Raw genomic sequence first — 25,032 nt, 5'->3', positions numbered from 1 at the left:
CTTCTCATCAAAGAGTGAGGACGATGGTTTCTGCTGAGACTTGTGTTTCAGAATTACATGGTGGCCTTCTGTCCTTTCTGGGTCTACTGCCCTCTCTTAGGAACCATATACTAGACCCAGACAGATTTCGGTAATAATTTCTCATCTGCTGCTTCTTTAAATTCCCAGTGGTCCTGGAAGATAAACCAAAGTTCCTAAGTTTTTAAAAGTATGAGTTACCCGATTATTTGAAAACTTGATCTCTGGTTGTTTTTTATTATATTTGCTAAATAATTGCTTACTTTGAAATCTGAACTCTCTCTCTCTCTCTCTCTCTCTCTCTCTCTCTCTCTCTCTCTCTCTCTCTCTCTCTCTCTCTCTCCCTCTCTCTGAAATTAAGGTAGAGTTGAGCCCCAGAACATTGTATTCTGACTCTTGAACGTGTTCATATCTTACCTTTTCTTCTTAATAGTGTTCCTCCCTCCAGCCATCACTATTTTGTGAGAACACCTGAATGTTATAACTCATTAAAGAAATAAAACATTCCATTTTGAAAAGCCTGCCTGTAGTATTACAAGCCCATCACAGATATAAACAACAGTTGATATGTCTATGTGTTAGTATAAAACACATGTTGTTAGAATTTGTCCACAAGCTGTGTGACATCCCAATTGATGGCATAGTGAGCACTTACACATATGAAAGGGGAAATGCAAAGTTAATGAAACAGTTTTCTGGGGTCCTCTGGAGAGAGAATGATACGTTGAGGCGTAATCCAATGGTTGATGTAGGTGGCTGTGAACCCTAGGTCAACAATAAATGACAATTATATTTAACATAGTATAATTAAGGAAGCAGGAATATGTAATGCCTTAAATTTGCTGTGATTTTCACTAAAAAGAATACATAAATACATTTTAGTGTTTACAGAAAGGAACACAGTGCATTTATGCAAAGGATCTGCTTACACAAACATCTTTATAAAGCAGGGGTGTATAAGAACAGCAGACTGGAGCTCTGGTCCGGTATGGATGCTTAGGAAGTAAGTGACTTTGAGGGAGTGAGCCAAAGGACATCTGTGACACAGAGCAATGCTTCTGCTAAGAACAGATCTTTGAGCTCAACTCCAAGGCTGTTGTGTGGCTTTGAGGTTATGTAGCCTTCTGTTACTTTCATCTCCCTAAGCCTCATTTTCCTTCACTGTAAAATGGAAAGAGAAGTATCTGCCTCATAGGATTACTCCGAAAACCAGATGGCACGGTGCTTGCAAAACACTGTGAATGGAATATGAAACACAGGGAGAGCTCAAACAGCTGTTGTTGTTGTTGTAATTATTATAATTATTTACAATGAGGGAGCTAGATTATATAATCTCCAAGGTCCTCTCCAGCTCTGAAATTCCACGGTCCTATGAGCAGTTCATTCCCAAATGACGTCAGATAAATGAGGTCTTACTATTTATCGGGCAAGAAATCAATATGGCCAATTTTCAATTGTATCCAGTAAGGTAAGCTGAGCAGAGAATGAATTATTCAAAAACTCTGGTTACACTCAATATAGTTCTATTTGCTCTTGGAATGCATAGAATTGTTTAAAAGAATATTTTCTGCTCTTCTTATATTATGTTTAATGATTGAAATGAGTTTGGCCTTTCTCTGTTCACTGAGTGTGAAGCAGTAGAGGGTTGTTAGATATCTTAACCATGTTATTTAATTTAGTGAACAGAGACTTAACTGAAATCATTCAGCTACCAATTGGGTGATAGAAAACTGAAGCAGGGTAGCTCCATCTTGGCTTTGATAATGGGCATGCCTATGACCAATCACCATGCCGTCTATCACACATCTATTTCCAAAGCATCAGGTCGCTCATGTCCACTTTGACATTCTAGGAGTGAGAAGCTGACTGTAGTGTATAATTCTGCTGATACCTTAATTTCCAAAACTTCCTTTGCACAGCAGTGATACTTAAATTCTAACTCCCTGCACAATGGCTACTGCCAAACACTGCAATAGTCTAATTATCAAAATTCTCATTTATCATTTAAGATTGCTTCCAAGCCTCTCATATATTTCATCCCTTTAAGTAGTGGTTCTTTTCATATTTTCTTCTTCTTTCTTGTGCTTCCCCTTTTATTTTACATAAAGAATTTGTTCAGGTTGCATTTGGATTATTTGTAAGTAAATAACCCAGCAAAAGGCAGCTGAGGCTGTAGGCAATGGTGCTGCACAGAAGCATTGTTCTTGCAATAACAGGGTACCTGTTGGGGTACAGGGTTCCCCTGCATGTGGCCAGATGGATTAACAAATCTTTCAGAACATTAGTTTTTTTTTTTCATTTGTAAAGATAATCATCAGAGAAAATTAATTAGAAAAGTAATATTCTATATAAAATGCATTATCCCAAGTGGTAGAGTAGTTCTCAGACCTATGAGGAACTTGAGGAACAACATGAAGGACTGTGATCATTTTGCCCAAGAGTCACACTGATGGAATCAATCCTCGTATGCAATACGGCAGCTCTAGAAGGACTGGCTTAATTCAATACTGCTATACATGTGCCAGAGATTGGTTACGTTGCTGGGGAGGGCTCTATACCCAGCATTAAGGAACCCTTGAGACAAAAACAAGGAGAACAGGATGTGCTATATCTGTGAGAATATGGCCCAACCCAAGGAGGAATAGGCTACAACAGCAGAATGAAGGATAAATTAATACTGAGTCCAAAAGAATGTAGTTTGCAACATGAGAGATCTATGGTACAGTCAACCCATACAAAAACATACTCACTTATGCCTTCCATCAGCCCGATCTGTCATAAATCCATATTAATGGCAGTTTCTATCACTGTCTACATAGGCTCAGTACAAAGTATTTGTGGGGTAAAAGAGACTGCCCACTGTGGCAGCTGAATCCGAAACAATAGTTGCTTATAACCGAACATTCCACAAGCTCATCCCCAGTCAGTATTTCAGCTGGTTGGATCTATGGTGTTTCAGTTCACCTTCAGGTGATTTAGGTCCTTGTTGACTGTGTGCTTGACAACCCACAGATGCTCCAATTTCCTTTTACCATTAATGGCAAACAGAGAAGCATAAATGTCTATTACAGTTATTCTCCTGGAAACCAGATGTGTTCTTCCTACTCCCAACTTGTATTTCTTAATCATGATCCACAGCAATTACCTCTGCCAATCTAGAAATTCCTTTCGTTCTCTGAGGTTCTACTGCCACTTGAACCTAACAATATGGAGAACACATACACTTGAACTCCATGGTAAAATGAGTGAATACCATGATCATTAATTCAAGGAATATCTCTTCTGAAGTCTAAGAAACATAGTCATGACATCAGCTGGTTGGAATAAGGGCCAAGAAAAGGGATTATGAAGCCATGGGCAAGATGTGTCTGACTTCCTTCAAAATTTCTGAATTTTAATCCTTTGGCAAATATTCTCTATCACTTGTATTTAAATCCTTACTTCAACTTTGAGAAGAAAACTCTAATGTCACTAATCATATCTTTTCATACATATTTTTATTAATTCTTTAAGAATTTCATATATTATATTTTTATTATATTCAGCTTCCTTCTCAACCCTTCCCAGAGACACCCATCCCCATTCTGTTCCCATTATCATCACTGTATTTTTTTAAAACTGAACCTGGATAATTAATGTTGCCTATACAATCTTTGGTGTGTGGCCATCTACCAAAACCTTTCGACCTGTCGTAAGTCACTTCTTCAATGAAAACATCACTCTTCTTCTCTCAGCTTCCATAGTTTACTACAACAAAACAATGATTTTAGGTCATAGCGTTGCAATTACACACATGACCTCACAGTGGTTGTGGCAGCATGCATAAAACCTCTATACGTTCAAGGCAGACCAATCATAACTTAATCATTGTACCAAAGTTGAGGTAATAGACAAGGCAAAATAGAAACTGATCAAAGATTCTTCAGGTATGGCCATTTGAAACACTGTACTACATCTTGGGGTACTCAGCCAATATGAAACGTGGCTACTGAAATGTCTATTCCTTAAATGAGAAATCCTACATGGAGAAGTGCCCCATAATCCTGAGCTACAGACAAAGAAAATGATAGAACAAGGACCCAGAATAGAAATTCTGACTCTTAGTGGGGATCTTCCATGGTGTAACTCTGTTGCCCTGGTTTTGCCTTTCCCTTTGGAGAATCCAGACATCTTTTCACCACAGGCTGGACTAGAAGGAATGAAGCTTTGTGGGGCAGAGCAGTTACATAGGATCTCTGTCATGGTGAGTGCATGAGAAACAACCTTCTCCAAGGTGGTTTTTAGTGAAATAGCTCTTTATTTGGAGTGAATAGGGGCTCTATAAACCTTAGGGAATGCGTAGGGTTTTTCAGAGTGATTGTACATCATTGGCTGGGGCCAGGATATTGGGAATGCTTCATTTGCATGAAGAGGAATTCCAGGTGCTTGCCAGGCATGCCCATATAAAGAAAGAGAAAACTTAACCTGAAACCTGGCCACTAGGCTGTGACTACCTCAAGGGTGGCAGAAGTGGGTGTCTCAAGGATAAGTGCACTGGGACATGTTGGCCTAGAGCAAGTAGGAAGTAATCCTACTTCTGTCTATCTCAGGATGACATTTGCATGGTTTGGCCACATCTCGAACTCACTCTTGCTCAGGACCAGCACTCCCATCATATGGCTTTCCTGGCACCACATCATCCCTTTGTGTAGCCCTTGTAGGAGGAGAGGAACATTTGTTTTTCCTTTTGGTTTGGATTTCCATTGCAGAGCTGTTCAGACCCAGCCCTCTCTATTGTGGGAAACAGCTTGTTCCATATTGTTCCAATATTCACAATTTTTAATTATTTATTTTTTCACTAAATTCAAATTTTAGTTGATATTTAAAATTATTTGTATGATCTCATTCATTAAATTGAATATATTATAGTACAACACTTTAAAGTTGTAAATTAGCATTCAAATATAGTTATAATTTTTTACTATTTGAATCATTTAGACTTTATTCAAAATGTCTGAAATTTGCATTTGAAATTACCAGATTTTAATCAGAAACAGGTTTATTTTTAAATTAAATTAAGTGCATTTTTGTTTAGTTAAAACCCACTGAGTAATTTCCCTCTCCCATTCCCCCCCCCCTTAACATAAGTGAACATACACACAGATAAAATAAAATAAAAAGTCTGTTGTTTCCTTAAAATAGATTTTCTCAGGCCTCACTCTATACCATCCTACAATAACAACAACAACAACAAAAACCGTAAATTCCCCTCTTCCTCAGTGACATTGGACTGAACAGTCATTATGGTGTTTGCACATAGTGTACAAGTCCTAGTACTGTCTTCCTAAGGTGACTAGTACAGACAAGTTAACTAATTAATCTGAGCATATGACAAAGAGAACCTTGAGGACAAGCCTTCAAAGACTGGCTCTTTCTTTCTCCCTTGAAGGAAAGTGGCAGCATAAGACACAAGAAAGGGCATTCACAGAAAGAGAAAAGTAAAGGAAATGAGGGTAAATCTCAATTAAGAGTGGCAGTTCATGGGAACCGTGCTAGTCAAAGTCACAGAGAACGAGGGCTTAGTAAAAGCCAAGAGTGGCTTTCCAAGATGCCTGTGACATTCATGAAAGTGAGGTAGTGGTGATACCTAACATCCCTGGAGGTACGTGAGTTAGTATCCCTGCATATGCAAGAGTTTATCTCAAGCACTCTTAGACATGCTAGGCATCTCTGTTGTCTTACAAAAAGCTTTTACTTTCCAGTTTATGCTATATTCACACACATCTGAAGTTTCTGAGTGTTTTATTTATAATGGTTTAAAACATTTGGCAAATCTTACACCCTTCATGCCAACATGTCTATCCCATACATTCACTAGGATCCATGACCAGCTTAATGTCTCTCTTCCCAGTACAATGAATGAGTACCACACTGGTAGATTTTTGGTAAATAACTTAATTAGCTAAAAGAAATGGGGAGTGTCTATTTAGTACAGAGTTGTACCAAAGGAAGTGAATACAAGTGCTGGCCTATTTTGAGTTAATATTCTTAGCCTCACCATGGGGACCCAGTGATGATAGTAGTGAGAGTAAGAAAGCAAGAGATGCAAATGGGAGAGTTAATATGCAGAGCAAACTATGGGAACCCTTTGCAAATGATGATCAGTGTCTGAGCTATCTTGTGATGATCAAGAAATCGTGAGTTTATCATGTTATTATTGAGTCTTGTCTTTTTCTCTCACACTTCTAAGGCTTTTTGATTCTAGCCACGACAGTGAATCAAACAACTAGACTGGTTCTGGTTTGTTCATTAAATAAAGACAAGTCATTATTTAGTGACTGAAGTTAGAATATCACAAATGGATATTAATGCCATCAAAAAAGATGGTAGCCTCAGTGACAGAGACAAAATTGTGTTTTTTAAACATTATCAAAGAAGTATGAATTGCCCCTTTCTATAAAACAATACATTGGAGCTACTGTAAAAGATGGTGGGACTTATGACAGATTAAACTAAAGGCTGAAGTCAGCTAGGAAGTGGAGAAAGGAAAAAAGTAGTGAAATAGCAAAAGTAGATTTTTCTTTGATTTCCAAAACAATCTCTGAAGGACTTACTAAGTAAGAGAATTATAAGCTATTGTTCTTGTAATAGAAAATCAAATTTTTCTTTCTCTTTTATTTTCCTCTAAGTTATACCCTCCCTCTGAGGCATAGATGGAGGAATGGATTCATTAGAGTTTTAACATAGTATCTCATATAGAAATTATATTCATGGTAAGATCATTATTCCATATTCTGATAAAGAATATATGTGTGAGCCCACACTCTCTACCATCCTCATCAGCTGTTTGCCAATAATGATAAAATAACTCCTGGGGGAAGTAATGTAGTTAACTCAGGGCATCATTCAGGCTTAAAAACAAAATACAAAGAGACAGAGAACATATGAGGTTAATATTGAAGTGTTAATGGGGACTTAGCTATTGTGAAGCTCACGTTGTGCTAATTAAAAATAATTGCCTGGTCCTAGAACTAGGGAGTTTGCACCAATATAGGTCTCAAGGTCATTGCTGCTTTTCTTGATGTTCGTCTTGGCTGTGCACAAACTTCAATAGTTACTTTCACAGGAATAATTAGATTCTGTGAGAGCTGGTTTTTCTAACCCAATTTGAGTGAGAAATATCTTTTTCCAATAGAGAACTTTAGATCTGAAAAGCAGATTAATATCAAATAGTCTTAGTGATTGAAATGGATTAGAAAAAGCAGAACCAGAGAGTCAAACATACACTGACATCACCCACTCCAAAATGTCCCATGTGATCAACTTTGCAGGTGCTCATGTTTTATATGAAAAATCTTTATTTACTTATAATAAAGTGATATGGCAGTCATTCCCCGGCCACATGTCACATCTGAGCCTGCAACAGCTGTTCCCCAAGCTTGACCTTGGCTAGAGCTGAGTGAACTAAAAGATGTGCTTGTTTCAGGGTTCTATAGATGGCTATAACTTCCAATGCCTTATGGACCCCTAAAAGTCCAAAACAAACCATGAGCTTTGTTCATCTATTTTTCTTTATTGTTCTATTTAATATTGGGGGGCATTTTCTTTCACTGAGAGCACATTGGTTGCTTAGTAAAAGTTGCTCTCCAAAAATCATCATATTATTCTATTATATGGTTGTGTTAGTTACCTTTCATTGCTGAGACCAAACAAACCACATAAAAAAGCCCTTAGTAAAGAAGTGTTTATTGTGGCTATAGGTTTGAGAGAGTATCAGTTCACCACAGTGGAGAAGAAAAGGCAATATGAGCAGCCCGTGGCCATGACAGACAAATGAAGTAGGAGAGATCTGGCTACTTGAAGGGCCAGAATAGAAACCCTAAGACTCATTCCCAAGTTACCGAATGCATTCCTAAAAGTTCTACGGCCTCCCCAAACAAGACTATCAGCTGCTGATCATATGTTTAAACACATAAGCCTATGGGAGAGATTTTGCACTCAAACCAACAACTGTGGTTGGAAGAACAATGTCCCTGTCCAACAAGATACCCACGTTTTGGTCTGTGGAAACTATGACTCAATTACCCCATATCGCAAAGAGGCCCTGTGATAGGCTTTCTCAAGCCCACCCTTGATTATTAAAGTAGGGTTTTTGTATAACAGGGGAGGGGCTCCTTAAAACAGTTGGAGAAGGAGATGAGGCAAGAGAAGGGAGACCTGTCATGAGGCAGCATGGGAACAGCTCCATCAGGAGACAGCAGCTGAGAAGATGGAGAAAGGGACTGCGGTAGTTGCTGAATCTATTTTGTCACAATACCTCACAGGAAGCAAATTTAAGGGAGAAAGTATTTGCTTTAGCTCAAAGCAAGAGATGGCAGTCCATCATAGTAGCCAGAACTTGAGACAGCTGCCCAAACCAAATGCTCTGCAGTCAGAAAATAGGGGGATGAATGCTTATGCACAGCTCCTTTCTCCTTTTTATATAGTGTAGAATCACAAGCTCTAGTATGCGGTTACCTGCAATTGAGAGGAGTCTTAGCACTTTAGTTAACCTAATGTAGATACTGTTAGAAATATGGCCCAATTGGACAGACATACGTAGAGGCTAAGATGATCTAGACAGTTCCTCAAGGGAATGCCTGAGCCTGTCTCCAAGGGAATTCGGTATCTTGTCACAATGACAATCAGTGTTAATCATCAAAGTAGTAATGCACCAAGAGTGTTTCCAGCCCCTGGAAGCTGGAAAAATAACACGGAGACCGATCTGCCCCTGGAATACTCAAAAAAGAGAGAGAGAGAGGAAAAAAAAAAAAAACCAATCCTGCCAGCATCTTGAATGTAGCCCAAAGGACCCCATTGCAAACTGGTGACCAGGGACACATCATTACTATCAGCTGTACTATTATCTCTAGCACTTAAGATAATAAATGAGCATGACCTTAAGTCAGGAAGTGACCATATGTTACACAAGCCACTGGGAGCTCATACGCAATCACTTCATCATTGTCCACTACATGGAGCATGGCGTTTCAAAAAGCATCCATTCTTCTACGAAAAAAAAAAAAAAAAAAAAAAAAACGATGCTTAGGACTTGTCGCTCTCAGATTTTTCCCATGATGAAAAAAAAAAAAAAATAATTCCGTCTGATGTGCTTAACAGTTGTATCTCTGAACAGCTGAGATTTATTTATGAATATATAGAATAATATGAGACCTTTTATTTGCCACTTGGAGTTGCAACAGAGAGAAATTACTTCCCCGATAGACTGATGGGCTTGATGAGTCTATTTGTTTCGCCATCGGCCCCATTACCTTCCTGCTCCTCAGCAGTCTACTTGCAGCATTGATTATTGATGATGCCTCCTTGCAGTGGCGGCTTCCTTAGGCCCAAGCTCTGTTGATTGGCAAAAATCATACAAGCCAGCTGGTACTGGACCTGGCACAGAGCTCACAGGCTGAGACTTGCCACCTAAATGCTCTTATTTGCTTGTTCTTGGCATCGTTTAACCATGCACCAGGTTCTTTGGTTTACACGGGGTATGATTTCATTTCACCTTCACATTAGGGAGGTTTTATTGTTTCCCTATTACACTTGGGAAAACTAAAGATTAAGGAGAGTTTCCCCGCAGAAAGTGACAGAAAGATTTGAATGAAAATGTCTCAATTACTTATGGAGATTATACAATTAATGAAAAATTTTACTACATCACAGCTGTTGGCCATTTTATCTCACTGTCATGAATCCAGATGCAGATTTTGAAAGTGTGTATTTAATGAAAAAGTAACAGATGCATGGGGCCTGGGGAGATGGCTCTGGGGCGATGGCTCTGAGGTGACATACTTGCTGTACAAGTGTGAGGGCTTGAGTTCGGGTCCCAGAACCCACGTAAAAGGCTAGATGGGCTCGCTTTCCATGCCTGTAATTCCAGTGCTGTGAGGTGAACACAGGAGGATCCCTGGAGCTCGCTAGACAGTAAGTCTAGCTGCAACGACAAACTCCAGTTTCAATGAGGGACCCTGGCTATTGGGGTGGGAGTAGTAGAGAGATGGGGTAGAGAGCGATAGAAAACATTGAATATCAATATCAACATCTGTCCCCCCATGCACATGAAAGGGCATATGTACTACATATGTACACAGATAGACTCATACCACACTCAAATCCACATAAATTTACACATACATATTACAAAATGATTTGGGAAATGCAGAAAAGTTATAGAAATCTCCTTTAATCTTGTTCCTCAAAAGCAGCCACAAAATTTCCTTTCAAACATTTTTTCAGTGCAGCCATACATGTATACATTTTGGTATGATTTTTTTTTTATTTATAGCTTTGTATTTCATTCCTCTTTATTGCCTGGAGGAGAGCAAGGTGCTATCCCATTGTCATTGTATTTAAATTGTATTATATTGCCTGTCAATGACCTCTGTTTGCTGCATTCAAGTACAAATGAAAAACCAGGCCATATTTCCTGAGTACTGATTGTCTCAAGATTAGATCCAGGCTGCTCAGAATGCAATCTGAAGACCTGCAGTGCCAGCTCACTTTGGAGCCTCTTACAGCTGTAAATTCTCTGCCCAGCCAAACTCCATACAGTGGGCTCAGAGCAATCAACTCTCCATGATTTCATACATGCAAGTGCTTGAAAAGGGCTTGGCTTTTGTGTGTGTGTTATTGAGTCAACAGCAGCCTGTTGAAGGCTAAAGACAAACAGAGTAGCTATTAGAACAACAAAAACAGAATGACTTCAACATTTACTCATAGTAAGTTGATTGGCCAAAGAGCTATAAAGCCCTTGTTCAAATACCTATATTCTTAGCTAGAAATGTGATAAGTAGTTTTCACACATGTTATCATGTACTGGTGCTTGAATATTCATATACTTCTGATTAGCCACCTAGTATTTTCTTATAAAAATAGAGCAATGAGTAAATACATGTTAAGTTCCGTTCTACATGTTTTTTTCTTCAGCATGGTAACAATACATGGAACAGAGGAAACAACATATCCCAAACACAACTCTTTAAGAAAGATGCTTTCACAAAAAGGCATTTTCAAGGAAGAAGTTGATCAATTTCTGAATCAATTGCAAGTAGATATGACAGCAATGAGATAAACATGACAAAATACACATGTTCACTAGGGAGACTCTCCTTAAGAAGAAAGAAATTGAGTGACAGCTAGGAAACACTTCATAGGTCAATGGTATAAGTGGTGCTGTGGCGCTACACATTAAAAGCTTGCCACGCATCGGGACTACGCTAAATGGTAGATGGGGATTATTTCTTCCAGTCCTTATGAGACACTATAGCATATCTATTACATGTCTTCTGCAGGCATGGCTAAATAAAGTTAAGTAATCCTTCTGATAGTGTGTGTGTGTGTGTGTGTGTGTGTGTGTGTGTGTGTGTGTGCGCAAGTGTGTGCATGTATGTGCACACGTGCATGTGTTGCACACTCATGCATGTGTGTGCATGTGTACACATGCATGTGTGCACACGAGCGCATGTGTGCACATGCATGTGTGCACACAAGTGCATGTGTGCACATGAGTGCGTGTGTGTGTGTGTGTGTATCTAAGTCTGTTTGACTTCAGATCCATGTTTCTTGCTATTTCTTCCTCAGTTGAGAGTTTAAATTGAAACACTGTGTATGTAGAACTAGAGGATTCGGTATATTAAGACAACCCAGAAAAGCTTTGTCCATGCCACGGGAAGTTGTGTAGCAAGTCTGCTGAATCAGAGTCCAGGGTTGTCACTTGTGAGTTGCTAGAGGCAAGAAAGACCTATTGTAATTAGAAGCATTTCCGTATTTGCAGAAGGTGGTCTGTGATGCACTATCAAATACATTAATAAAACACATCATATACTGTTTAAATTTTAATTTATTCTTTGCTGATTTCAGATATGTATATGGGGCATGCTGGTCATACTCACAACCTCAATTATCTTCTTCCCACAGCCATGGAGACTTCATTCTCCCCTTAGGTCCCCATAATACTTTCTTGTGTTTTTTTGTCATTGTTGTGTCTGTTTTCTCTGTGACTCACTGTGTTTAACTAGGGCTTTCTGCCTAGGCCTAGGCATGGAGCGCTCCACTGGAATGTGAGCAAATCACTACTGGCTGTACCACAGAAGACAATGATTTTATCTCTCCCACAACCTTTAACTGCAATGACTCCCTCCCTATCTGTGACTGAGTGTTTATGGGCTCTGTCTTTAGCAGGCTCGAGGAAGGCAGCTGCGGCTGCCATGAGTTCATTTGTGTCAGGGCCATGCCATGACCATAAAAACAGTGTTTTATGGCCCTCATCCCTGTTTTCTTACATTACTATATTGGCTCATCTGTTCCTTCTGTTACTTCTTCAGTATTCCCTGAGCCTTGGAGGGGCTGGTGCAGGTATCCTATTTAAAGCTGAGTCCACTTTAAGGAACACTGTTTAAGTTACTTTTTCTCAGCATCTTAACTAGCTGGGAAAAGATTCTCCATTAGTGACCATTCATTGCACAATGAAGGGGCTTTGTTTAAGGCTAAGACAGAATCAGTCTATGGGAACAAGCAAATATATTTGTTAGGCTATTTTTACATTGTGCCCATTTAGCCGTACAAAACTAGTAGATGTATTCCTAAGGCATCCCTAGCCATTGCCTTTGACTAGCCTACAATATGGGACTGTATCTTTCAGAGGAGGCCTCAGATCTAACCAGGAAGAAGTTGTTTGTTCTCATAACAACTGTGCCACTACTGCACCAGTGCACACATCTTGTCTGGAAAGTTGGTATTGCAGCATACAAAGTTCAAAGTTGGTAATGACCATTGCTAGCTTTCCACACCCAACTGTGTATAAAGAAATGTCCATACTGTGAAAAGCTGGACAGTAAGTAGGAAGCTTGCATCTTAGCTCCTGCACAACTCCTCTGCATTCTTCAGCGCAGAAAGCACAACACACTTTTTCATGTTCTTAAAAATGTTGAGTGTATGCGTACAATGCTATCTTTGTCATATCCATCACCTATATTCTACCTCTAGCCCCCTGTATTAGTCACCTTTTATTGCTGTGATAAAATACCGTGACCAAAAGCAACTTAAGGAAGTATCTATTTGTGGGTGTAGAGGGCTTTATGTCCATAATAACCCAGAAGGCATTGTGACAGGAAAAGAAAGTTGGAAGGTCACACTTGTGCTATAAACAAGAAGTACATTGAATAAGCAAAAAGCACAGTCATAATTACACATCAGCTATGGTTTCCTGTATACAAGATCAAGCCAGACAAAATTCTGGAATAGATAGGGTAGAATATCTTCAGGCCTCACCCCTTACTAGGGGTCTATTGGTGTGGCTAGTTTCTGGGGCAGGGAGAATCATTTTTCATGGAGGACGGGGCTACCAGCAGGTTTGCTGTATTCCAGGGGACGTCACAACACCGATGCAAATTCAGACAATTCTAAGTGGACTTAGTGGGTTGCAAAAATAAAGACATGAAATTGGGAAAGGGGTGTTGGGGGAAATGTGGAGGGGCTTGGTTGGAATAAATGGAGCATATATTTGATAATCCATTATGTACATGTGTGACTATTTTAAAAAAAACAAGACTTTCTTAAAATTTCAGCTGGAGAGGTACTGTCATTATTAAGTTGTTTCCAGAGATTGTGATTTCAGATCACAGTTATTTCAGTTTCAGTTATTCTTACTCACTTGTATTCAGTTGACCTCCATGGCATCTTGACGTTAGAACTGTTGCCTCCAGTCCCACCAACCTCATCTTTGGCTGCATTGCTGTAGTTTAACTGCCAGTCATCTTTCAACTGGTCAGTAGCAGCAACAGCCGGATATTGCCCTGTGATCTGCCATTTCCTACATGGACCTTTCATTTTGAACACTACATCTAATTATAGCATCTTCCTGCTGAGCACTTAAAAACATTTCCCCCAGCCTTTTATTATAGCATTTTACTTAGCATGGCACCCACAATTAGAGAAAACATGTAGTTTATTGTGTAGACACTTAAGAGATTGAAAGTGGACCTATTAATGGTTACCCTGGGGCAAAGATTAATGGGCTCTGCTTCCTTTTCTAGCCGCATCTTTTCCCAACGGCACTTGAAGCATAAGCCAATACCTCATAATCAACAAACAAATCCTGCTTTTAAAGGTCTTAGGTCTGGGTTGTGTCCAGCTAGATTTGCATAGACAAGTGTGTCACCTTGTGACACATCACAGAAACTCTTTGCAGAAGAAAGGGGGAAAAAAAAAGAAGGGATAGCCAACCAAAGAATTGTAGAAGCATTTGGCAAAATGTGGTGACATTGGTAAAATGAAAGAAATTCCTTGGTTTAATGAAAGAAAGGCAATATCTATCATGCTTGGGTAGAGGGAGCAGTGGATAGCTTGCTAAGGAAGGACAGACAATTCTGATAAAGGATAAACCAGAGGATGCCTCAGACTCGCAGTTCCTATTTCCTCATTTAACTCACAGCAGGTGCCTGAAGCGCTGTGCAAGAGCACTTTCTAAAACCTGGTCACCAGGAATGGTTCCTTCTCCCGTGCTGAGATTATTTGTGGTCCACATGAATGTCAGTTTGAACCTGCTGGGGAAAAGAAAAATAAAAACTTTCCTTGGTAGCCTTTTTGAGAGTCACACAACCAAGGAGATATGTAAATGTCCATTTTCTACTTCTGAAAACATGTGCAGCCTCTTCCAGAGAAAGAAAATACATCACAATATGGAAAGAAAATGGAAAACAATGAAAAAGAACCTGGGATTTAATTATGCAAATGCAGACTTTTTTACATGGACTGAATGTGATTAACAATTAAAGCACCTGTAAGAAACTGACTCAGGAAACTAGCATTCCTTTTTCTGGAGACACAAGAATATTATAAATTACATATAATTTATAAGAAATGTAAGAAATGTACATTAATAATACAAACATTTAGAGAGTTCTTCTTTATCTTAGTTGGTAAGTTCAATAATTTATAGTCTTTGAAACTAAAGTACCTTACATTAAGAAGACGATGGCTGCAAGTGAGTCTGAGTTAAGGGTCATGAGGCACAATAAAAACACATGTTTCATGTATTAATAACTTACTGATTGGGTCTATCTTTACCCCTAGCATAGTGTCATAAAAGGAGCTTTCAGGGTCAGAAATACCTATAGAGAAAACAGTAAGTCATGAATTGAACTTTAGAGAAAAAAAAAAAGAATGTTCATTCTAACAAAAGAAATGTTCCACGTAGCAGCCTGCCAGTGCTGAGCGTGTGAGCTGGGGCTTTGAGCTGGGGAGACATTTGTTTTGTTTTGTGCTCATGTGAGATGTTTCGTTGCAGCCATCTACGAGCCCTCCTGTGAAGCATACAAACACCTTGGCCAGACATCAAATTACTACTGGATAGATCCTGATGGCAGTGGACCTCTGGGGCCTCTGAAGGTTTATTGCAACATGACAGGTAACTATGTTACATTTATGTTTCATGAAGATGGCTTTTCTGTATGTTGAGAATAATAGATCCCAAGACTGTTTGTTGCTCTGGTGTTAAATTCTCATCGCACTTTATGAGAAGTTAAATTGTGTTGGCTTGTTAGGCAAAAATGATGAAATATATGCCACGAAAACTGACATTATAATTTTTTTTAAAGTTTGCTATTGAGAGCTGGAGAGAGAAGGCTCAGCAGTTAAAAGCATCTGCTGCTCTTGCAGAGAACCTGGGTTCAGTTCACAGCACCTACATGGCGGCTTACAATTGTCTGTAACTCCAGTTCAGAGGAACATGATGTCCTCTTCTGATCTCCATAGGCACCAGACGCATGCATTGTATATAAACATATGTGCAGGCAAACACTCATTTAAGTTAATATTTTTTAAAACAGTATATCTTCAAGTTAAACTATGTATAGTTAAAATTTTTTAAGAAAAACATTAATATGTAAAAGAAAATAAAATTGCAAAGCTTACGTTCACAAAAAGAAGTGGCAAATGAAGTGATCTCACTTAGTGCCCTAGGCTGGCTAAATGTGGTAGCAGTGCCCAGTGTCCTGCCTGCTTATATTTGGGGAAGGGCTACCAGCCACTCCTGACTGTCCTCTGTTCTCCATAGAAAGGCATCCTCTGTGTACTCAAACCCCATTCTGGCAATTTCAAAGATTACATGAAGCGTTCATGAAATTTATTTGGGAAGAGATCCTGTTTTTTTTTTTTTTTTTTTTTCCCCATTTCGTATTAAATTTCAGGCCAGTGAAATGAGCTTGTGGGTTCTTGCAAACTCCCAAAGCAGTGCATATGATGCACAACTCTCTAAGATAGGAGAGAGGTTTCTAGCAGAGACTGGCAGCTTACTGTGCTCCAAAAATCCAGAACGGGCTTTGAGCCATTCACCGTTACTGGTCCAGTAGATGACTGGTACTTAATGTGAACTCCTGAGACTCAAGATCCTGAAGGATAATGGCAACGCAATGGTCTACAGAGTGGTGTGGTGATGGAGATATGTGAATTCTCTAACATCTTGTCGGGTACCATCAGTTCTTCATGCCAATAACTTGATTTGTGTTCTGGCTTCATTAGGCACCACCTGTGTAATCATAAGCACCTGAAATAATTTGTTAAAGTCACTAAGATTTCATATTCTCTCTCTCTCTCTTTTTTTTTTTTCAAGACAGGGTTTCTCTGTGTAGCCTTGGCTGTCCTGGACTCGCTTTGTAGACCAGGCTGGCCTCGAACTCACAATGATCCGCCTACCTCTGCCTCCCAAGTGCTGGGATTAAAGATGTGTGCCACCACGCCTGGCTAGCTTTCATATTCTTTATTTACCAAGTAGACTACTACTGTCTACACTACCATTGCTGTACAAGTAAAGTGATAGAATCCACAAGTAATTCTAACCATACTAAGTCAACGAGAAAATAATTAGATGAGATACCCTTTCTTATTGAAGTTCCAAGAGTTACGTAAGTTGTTCATATCATTCCAAAAATATTTTAATTGAAATCTGTCTGAAACCAATGATTCTAGATTTGTTTCAGAATCAGAATCATTTATGGAATTGTTTGTCTTTTATTTCCAAATAAGTGTCTTTCCTCCATTTCTAAAGATTTTATTTAAATCTATCATAGAAATTTGATTCCACACTAAAACTGAAAACACTAAAGAGCACCATGGGCAGGTAGAGCTCAGTGGAGAACTTTCCATAGGGTCACGAAGCCAGGCATGATGCAAAGTGTAAGGAGAGTGGCAAGGGCTGGACACAACCTCAGTGTGGAAGCCATGGAGAGAAGACTGTGAAGTGAACTGGAGTCTCCTAAGTTTCCTCCTACACCAAGACCTCTGGTGTGCACCAGAGAGGGATCCGTTAACAGAGAGCCTTCTCCTGGTGAACTTCATTTTAACATTCCTGGAACCTGAGTACAGTTTGTGAGGACTTTATGTATCTCAATCCTGACTTCCCTAATGAGATTATAGCACAGTGAGTCTGTGCACTAACCTCTAGACTTTCTGGCTGAGATTTCACTTCAGTTGGCTTCCATCTGCATTTAGGAAGGGAGACATCAAAGCAGGAGCATTTTCTATGCATTTAACCACACTGTGCATCAGAACCTCAAATTCCATAGCATACACATCTCCCTGATAAAGAACCTCAGGGACACAACTCAAGGATCCTGGTACAGTCCAAGCAGCAAGAAAAACACATCTTAACACCCTCAGGATAGCTGTCTCCTACCTATTCAAAATAGATGTGTCCAAGAACCCTTGAAGAATCTTGGCTTACAGGTTTTTGAGCATGCTAAAAATGATTCCAAAAAGAGCATTTAGCTCTTTGTCACTCGTCAAGCATTCTGAACATATCATGTTATATATGGGACGGCAATCACCAAGCATAATACCATGAAAGTTATCTTGCACTGTTCCATATCCAGGAAATGTTGCAAAGCTAAGGCATCTATGGCAAGCTGAGATAGCCTATAAAATTTAGATATATCACCTCATGTCTTGAGAAATTGTCCCTGCTACAGAAACCTTAAGGACTAAAAGGAGATAAGGCACCAAAAGGGTGAGGAAAGAAAAGAGGCCCATAAATCAATGTCTCAAGACATGAAAGGGCTTCATTCCAAAGGTTAGTGAGCTTGAGAGACATGCTAAGAGGTAGACGGATAGACAGGGTCACAGCAGATAAGCAAGGCTGTATGGTAGGTCTGTGTGTGTGTGTGTGTGTGTGTGTGTGTGTGTGTGTGTGTGGTGTGTGTGTGTGTGTGTGTGTGTGTGTGTGTGTGTGCTCACACATGAGCATAGGCACACAGGCATGCATTGGAGAAAAAGATGAAAGAAAAGCATCTGACAGTATTTGAGGGAGAAGTGGAATATCCCTGTGGAGACTAAAGCTATACCCGAGATTCTAGAAAAGAATTAAGTATGGAAGACTTAGAGTGATTCTGAATCACAGTACAGTGCGCACTGGATATGGTGCTATAACAGCAGGGTGGCAGGTAATAGCTGCTAGGACTGTGGAAAGAAGGCTATCCAGGAGGTATGGACCACCTGAGGTTCCTGCATAGAAGCCATCAGTTGACCTACACCCCTCAGAAATTAGAGGGTCCTTAACGATGAAACCTTTCAAGGGCTGCAGTGTTGACACAAAGGAGTGATGTTTTCAGTAAATTCTTTCTAAAAGAACTCGCCACTGTGTTTTCCGTGGGATTTTATTATCTACACCATGTTGTGTACAATCCTCTTTGACGCGGGATCTCTTTGTCATTGCATTAGCCAGGCCGCCTGGCCTGCAAGCATCTAGAAAGGCACACTGGGACTGCAGGCGATTGTGCTGTTGGGTGCAGCTTTTAGTGGGTTCTAGGGATCTGAATATAGGTTGTGAGGGTTGTACCAGCCTTTCACTCACTGAACCATCTCTCCAGCCCCCAAATTGAAATATATATATACATACACACATATATGTATATATATATATACATATATATACACACACACACAATTTGAGTAAGAGGCATCTGTGCTCTGGTACATAAGGTTTAAAGTGAAAACAAAATAAAGCACCGTTTGCATTCTTTATACCAATGGCTTTGTAGTTCTATCAAAAAGCCATTAAGCTTGTTTACATAATTTGCTCTTTATAAAGCCCTAGGATTTTGCTGATCAAATTCTATTATGGTTTATAATGGTAAAAGCTGCTCATGTCTTTTTAATCTAATATTTATAGAGAGCCCCCTGCTCATTCCCCTATGTACTAGCACTAGGTAATATTATTTTCTTTATCGTTTTTGTGCTTCTCATATATTTCCTAGTGCAGTGACATCAGGAGGTGATAGACAGGTGTCCTAATGACATGTGTCATGAACCTGTGCATGGCGCTTCTCCTCAAACTGTACATCCTTCTTATCTCCTCTGATACTCATTTTTTCAGTAGCCCACAGTAGCACCAGCTCACCAGGACTACTCACATGAGTGATCCGGCTACACTGCACACTCTGAGCAGACCGGAGAGCAGGGAGTCCACCAGGGCTCTGATTCCCTCTGAGGTTTAGAATTTTCTTGGAACTTCAAGTTTTGAGGAGACTTGGTTCTTTATGATTTTAAGGCCCATGGCTCTATTTCCTTTATGAGCATTGGTCAGGAATTGCTCTGAACTGTAGACTCTTCTTCACTAGAGCATAGCTGGCCGGGCTGTCCTTAAAGAGGACATTTATTTACTTGATTCACTCTGACTGCTGATTTTTATCTGCAAACTCTTCACCTGGGCTATGTCTAGCAGGCAGGCCTTGGGGTGTATTGCACTATATTTAGGGTCCCCGCTCCCTTTAGAAAGAAGGCATACTGCAGAGCACACTCATCAGGTGCCAGTACTCCTGGGAGCCTTTGAACTCCGGTGACCTAAGTTCCTTTGTATGTCATTCTTTTTTTATATATATTTTATTAATTTATTCATATTGCATCTCAGTGGTTATCTCATCCCTTGTATCCTCCCATTCTTCCCTCCCTCTCACTTCCCCCTACTCCCCTCCCCTATGTCTGTGTCAGAGGGTGACCTCCTCCCCCTGTATATGCTCATAGGGTATCAAGTCTCTTCTTGGTAGCCCGCTATCCTTCCTCTGAGTGCCACCAGGCCTCCCCATCCAGGGGACATGGTCAAATATGGGGCACCAGAGTTCGTGTGAAAGTCAGACCCGACTCTCCACTCAACTGTGGAGAATGTCCTGTCCATTGGCTAGATCTGGGTCGGGGTTCGAAGTTTACTGCACGTATTGTCCTTGACTGTGCTATAGTTTGCTCTGGACACCTGGGCCCAGATCTGCCCATCATAATGTTCTTCTTATAGGTTTCTAGGACCCTCTGGGTCCTTTGTATGTCATTCTTAGTTCTAGAACATGCACTCCTTCCTGTGTGTGCCGCACCCTGCCACATTTAGTTTATAAAGTATTGTGTTTCATTTACAGTTTTGTGGTTTTACAATCTTAACATAGTCATAACATGATCTTAACATATGTAACATTGTATATAAAATAAAGGTTAAAATTAAAAGTTGAAAAGGAAGACACCCGACATACTGGGAAATATAGGATACAAATTTTATATTTTACATTTGACACATAGATAGATGGGTAAATAGATAGATATTGAGGACAAATAAAATGTTAGAATATTTTAAGAACATCATGTATATTTCTTCAAGTGACTCACAAGACCACAAGGTAGCTAAGAGTATAAGCATGTTATTTTTTTTTTATAATGAAAGCTCAGAAAAGTTAAGTTATAGACCATATACATTATCAGTCACAGAGCCTGACAGGTTAGCCAGGTTTATGTTCTGAAAAATAATCTATAGTTAATATATCTGTGAGTGTGTTTGTGTGTGTGTGTGTGTGTGTGTGTGTTGGCACAGGTGCGAGCATGTGTGAGTGTGCATGCCCAAGCTCACATGTATATATAAACAACAGTGTTCACTTGGGATCTGTGCTACAATCTGCTATGTGTTTTCTAAAATTAGATGGGTTTTCTTAGCATCTCTTCATCATCACCATCGTCATCTAAACTTCCTAACTCATTATCTATGGCTTGGACAATCTGTTGACTATAAACTATTTACTTCTTAATGATCCCACTAATGCACTGGAGTTTTTAATCAGAGAACACATTTAAATGAAATCAGCACAGGAACAATGAAGTAACTCCTACCAGTTTTAATTCATAATTAATCTAGAAGTATTAATTTTCTGAGGGCATTCTAGGATGGCTCACACACTTCCTTCCCTCAAATGTGTTGTCTGTGCCTAGGGCAAGCCACCACTGTGGAATTTCTCTTGACCATATCTGTGTTTATTTATCAAAGAATCTCCAGTTTATTGGCTCTAAAGATGTTAGCCCAACTTTTAGGATACTATAAATGTGATCCTTACATTTTGCAGTGAGTTGTCTTAAACTGGGTCAGACACCAGCTCATTTGAGAATGTAACAGGAAGAAATGGAGTTGCTTTGGTATCATCTGTATTTAATATGACATTCGTTCTTGCCTTGCCGTGGTGGAAAGGAAGCCTCTAGAAGTAAGGATACAAAGTTATCCTGTCCTGGGGGGCGCACTTCATGAGCTTTTAGGCCCTCTATGTTCCTGTATTTCCCTCTCTCCCTCTCCCTGCCCCACCTCTGTGTGTATTTAGTGTGTGTGTGTGTGTGTGTGTGTGTGTGTGTGTGTGTGTGTGTGTGTGTGTGTGTGTGTCTGTGTGTGTGTGTGTGTGTCTGTGTGTGTGTGTGTGTCTGTGTGTGTGTGTGTCTGTGTGTGTGTGTGTGTGTGTGTGTGTGTGTGTGTGTGTGCTAGAATACAAGCCCCGCATACTGACTTCTTCCATTTTATTCCCCTCTCAAGCTCTTATTTTTCTCTGAGGCACTTTCTTTCCTATTCTGTCTCCTAAACTCGTTTGCCTCCTCTATAGTTAACCTACACGTGGGCCTGCTCTGCTCTGTCTTCCCTCAGCCACATCTCCTCCTCTTTGTCGACCTCTCACAAGCTGTCTTTGTTATAAACCTTTGTAATCACTCAGCAACTCCTGCCTCTCACGTTCAGCTATTTCAGTTCCTCACAATCAGTATAAATCTTTGAATTCAATTCTGTTCATACAGCTTCAATTGAAAATCTGGGAAGCAGCTCACTGATCAAACACAGCCGGGGAAGGACTCTCCTTCTGACTGATTACCACTCTCATGGACCACTTTCTTTCAGATTCTCACTTATTCTATACATGGCTTCCACCTGCCAGGCTTTCTTCGAAATCTCTTCTTCACTGTGTGTCACTCATGGTGATAGGTTAATACTACAAAAGTTCCCGAACAGTTTTCAAACTTTAAGTCAAGAAAGGCAGAGGAAAACTGTAAAAGGTACTCTCCGAGTCACACCCCAGGCCAGAGCATGTAGAAACAAGGTCAGACAGCATCGGACTCTGTGGAAGCCTACGAAATGGAAATTAAACATTTCCCCCAGATGGAACTTAAGCTGTATAGGAATGTTTCCACACAACACAGCCACACGATATTTTAAATGCATAGCATTTCATGCAGTTTCTCCATTCAAAGTCTCAGGACATCTTCCCATTTTCTATGGTTGGGGATGATTGTTTCATTTCCTCTGATGTTTGGAGTTTCAATCTCTCATCCAGTCCACAGTAATCAAATTTTCAATGGGGTGAATTAATGGAATATATATGTGTATATGTGTATCCATATATATATATATATATATATGTATATATATGAAATAGATATTGGGAAATGTAAATTTAAAAAAAACAAAGTCTTCGGGAGTAAGTTCATACTTTTAGACCAGACATTTCTCCCTCCCTAATAAACAGTAATAATTACTACGATTCTTTTCTTCAAGGTTCTGGGTGTTTTTTTGTTTCTTTTTGTTTTTGTTTTTCAGTTTTACAGGTTACCTTTCATTCTTCCTGAGTTAATCTGGTTTTATAACAGATCACCCTGGGAATTGTTTTTGGAGAGAAACTTAATATAGAGGCTGATATCAGCTCTGATTCTGTTGTCTAATTTCTGCAGTCAGGAAAAGCAGAGGAAAACTGTAAGAGGTACTCTGAGATCCCCTCCCCCGCAACACAGATCTGAGGACAGGACTACACAAAGCTAGACGGCTATTTCAAGTCATGAAACAAATATAAAGTAAAATGTAACACTTGCCACATAAGCATTTGCTGTTTATTTGTCTTAGAGACGATCAAAAAGGAAACTTTGGACAAGGTGTCCCAGCATTTACTGTATGTTATATTTGTCTATCTATTAGTCCATTAGGACAGACTCCCTTCATATAATTTTAACCGCACATCTTACTTTTATTCATAGCTGAGCAGTCAAAATCAGTTTTATAAGGTGAGGTTAGTCATGTCTCCTTGTCACAGACAATAAAATCCAAAATCTACCCGCTCTCTTCACAACTCTGTCTTTAAAACCTATCTTATTCTGTCTTCTTTGCCTGCTCTGCCTCCAAACTCAGTTCCTGTTGTCCTCGCTTCAGAGTTAGATAACGCGGTTTGAAAGCCGAACTTGGTGCTTCAGTCTCAGCAGGCTCCTCTGGGCCCTGGTTAGTTGGCTCTGTTGGTCTTGTAAAGCTCCTGTCACCTCCAGGTCCTTCTGTCCTTTCCCCCACTTTCCACAAGACTTTGTATGCATCACCCAATGTTTTGCTGTTTATTTCAACAACTGTTTTTGAGATGCTGCTGGGTGGAGCCTCTCAGATAATAACTCTGCTTGACTCCTGTCTGTAAGCATAACAGAGTATTATTAATAGTGTCAGGGGTTGGTTCTCTCCCATCGGGTGGGTCTTGGGGTGGGTCAGGCGTTGGTTATACTTTCCCTCAATCTCTGCCCTATCTTTACCCTGCCACATCTTGCAGGCAGGGTAAATTTTGAATAGGAGTTTTTGTGGGTGGGTTGGTGTTCCCCTCCCTCTAGTGGGAGACTTATCTAGTTAGAGGGTGTCCCTCTTGTGGTTTATATTATGATAATTTAAATTATGATTCAAAGCAGTAACAAAATTATAGTTATGAAGTAGCAACAAAAAATTAATTTATGGTTGGAGTCACCACAACGTGAGGAACTGTATTAAAGGGGTGCAGCATCAGGAAGATTGGGAACCACTGCTCCAGAAGGGGCTGAATAGGGTAATTTTTAGACTTCCTCACTTACTCTTAATTTGTCTAAGTCTTTTATGTGGATCAGATTCTCCAGGCGTGTTTCTTTGCACATGTGCCTTTCAGAATGCTTGGAGCCATTTGATGTTTCTGGGAGCATAACGACAGTCCTCATCCTGTGTTTTCTCTACATTCTTAACTGTGCCTTGTACTTCTCATAGCAGAAACCTTTGGGGGAAAAAACCCCAAAACTTCTGTTACCTTCCAGAATAAATCAGACACGATCAACCTTAAGGTCTAGAGCTGGCATCTACAATCTGCCAAAAAGCCATGAGCCAGTGTTTTTTCATTGCATTCACTCTTGAACATGTTAGGTGTACGATGGGTCATTCTTGAATCAATTAATCGTTCCATGAAGTTACATTGTTTCTTAGCTTTGTAAACTGTCAGGTGATCATTAGTATCTTTAAGTCTGTTCAATCGTTAGCATGTACCCATTTGCTCTCTATCCTCCAAAATCATTATCACTATTACACTGTCATCTCATAGTTTCCAAGACTTTATAGGAGGTTAAGAGATATGGCCAAATATATATGTATACACAAATGTGTATATATAACATATAAATATATGTTTATGTAGATACACATGCTTCTGTGAGCATGTATTCATGCATTAAAATACACACATATATTCTAGGACTAGTCAAGATGTCAGGAAAAATGATCAAATGTCAGCATTTTCTTCACTATTCTACTCTACCCAAACTTTACATTATAGTTTTGCTGCTTTTTTTTTTTTTTTTTTTTTTTTTTGGTCTTTTCTATCAAATGAGACAATATGTCATTCTACAATCAAGGAAGGCCTGGAACTCACTACGTTAAGTATGGACAATCCT

General features: G+C 39.7%; 1 protein-coding gene across 1 annotated transcript in view; it reads left to right on the top strand.

Annotated features, from left to right (window-relative positions):
- Positions 1-25,032, top strand: part of Cntnap2 (contactin associated protein 2) — a 2,113,217-nt gene that overhangs the window by 1,285,272 nt on the left and 802,913 nt on the right. The window contains exon 12 of the mRNA XM_051152463.1: positions 15,332-15,451. Within this exon, the coding sequence (XP_051008420.1) occupies positions 15,332-15,451 (120 nt within the window). The remainder of the gene's footprint in view (positions 1-15,331; positions 15,452-25,032) is intronic.

The sequence above is a fragment of the Acomys russatus genome, chromosome 10 (genome assembly GCF_903995435.1).
Source record: "Acomys russatus chromosome 10, mAcoRus1.1, whole genome shotgun sequence".
Taxonomy (NCBI): Eukaryota; Metazoa; Chordata; class Mammalia; order Rodentia; family Muridae; genus Acomys; species Acomys russatus.
The sequence above is the reverse complement of the archived record's forward strand: the minus strand, read 5'-3'. Positions and strand labels throughout refer to the sequence as shown.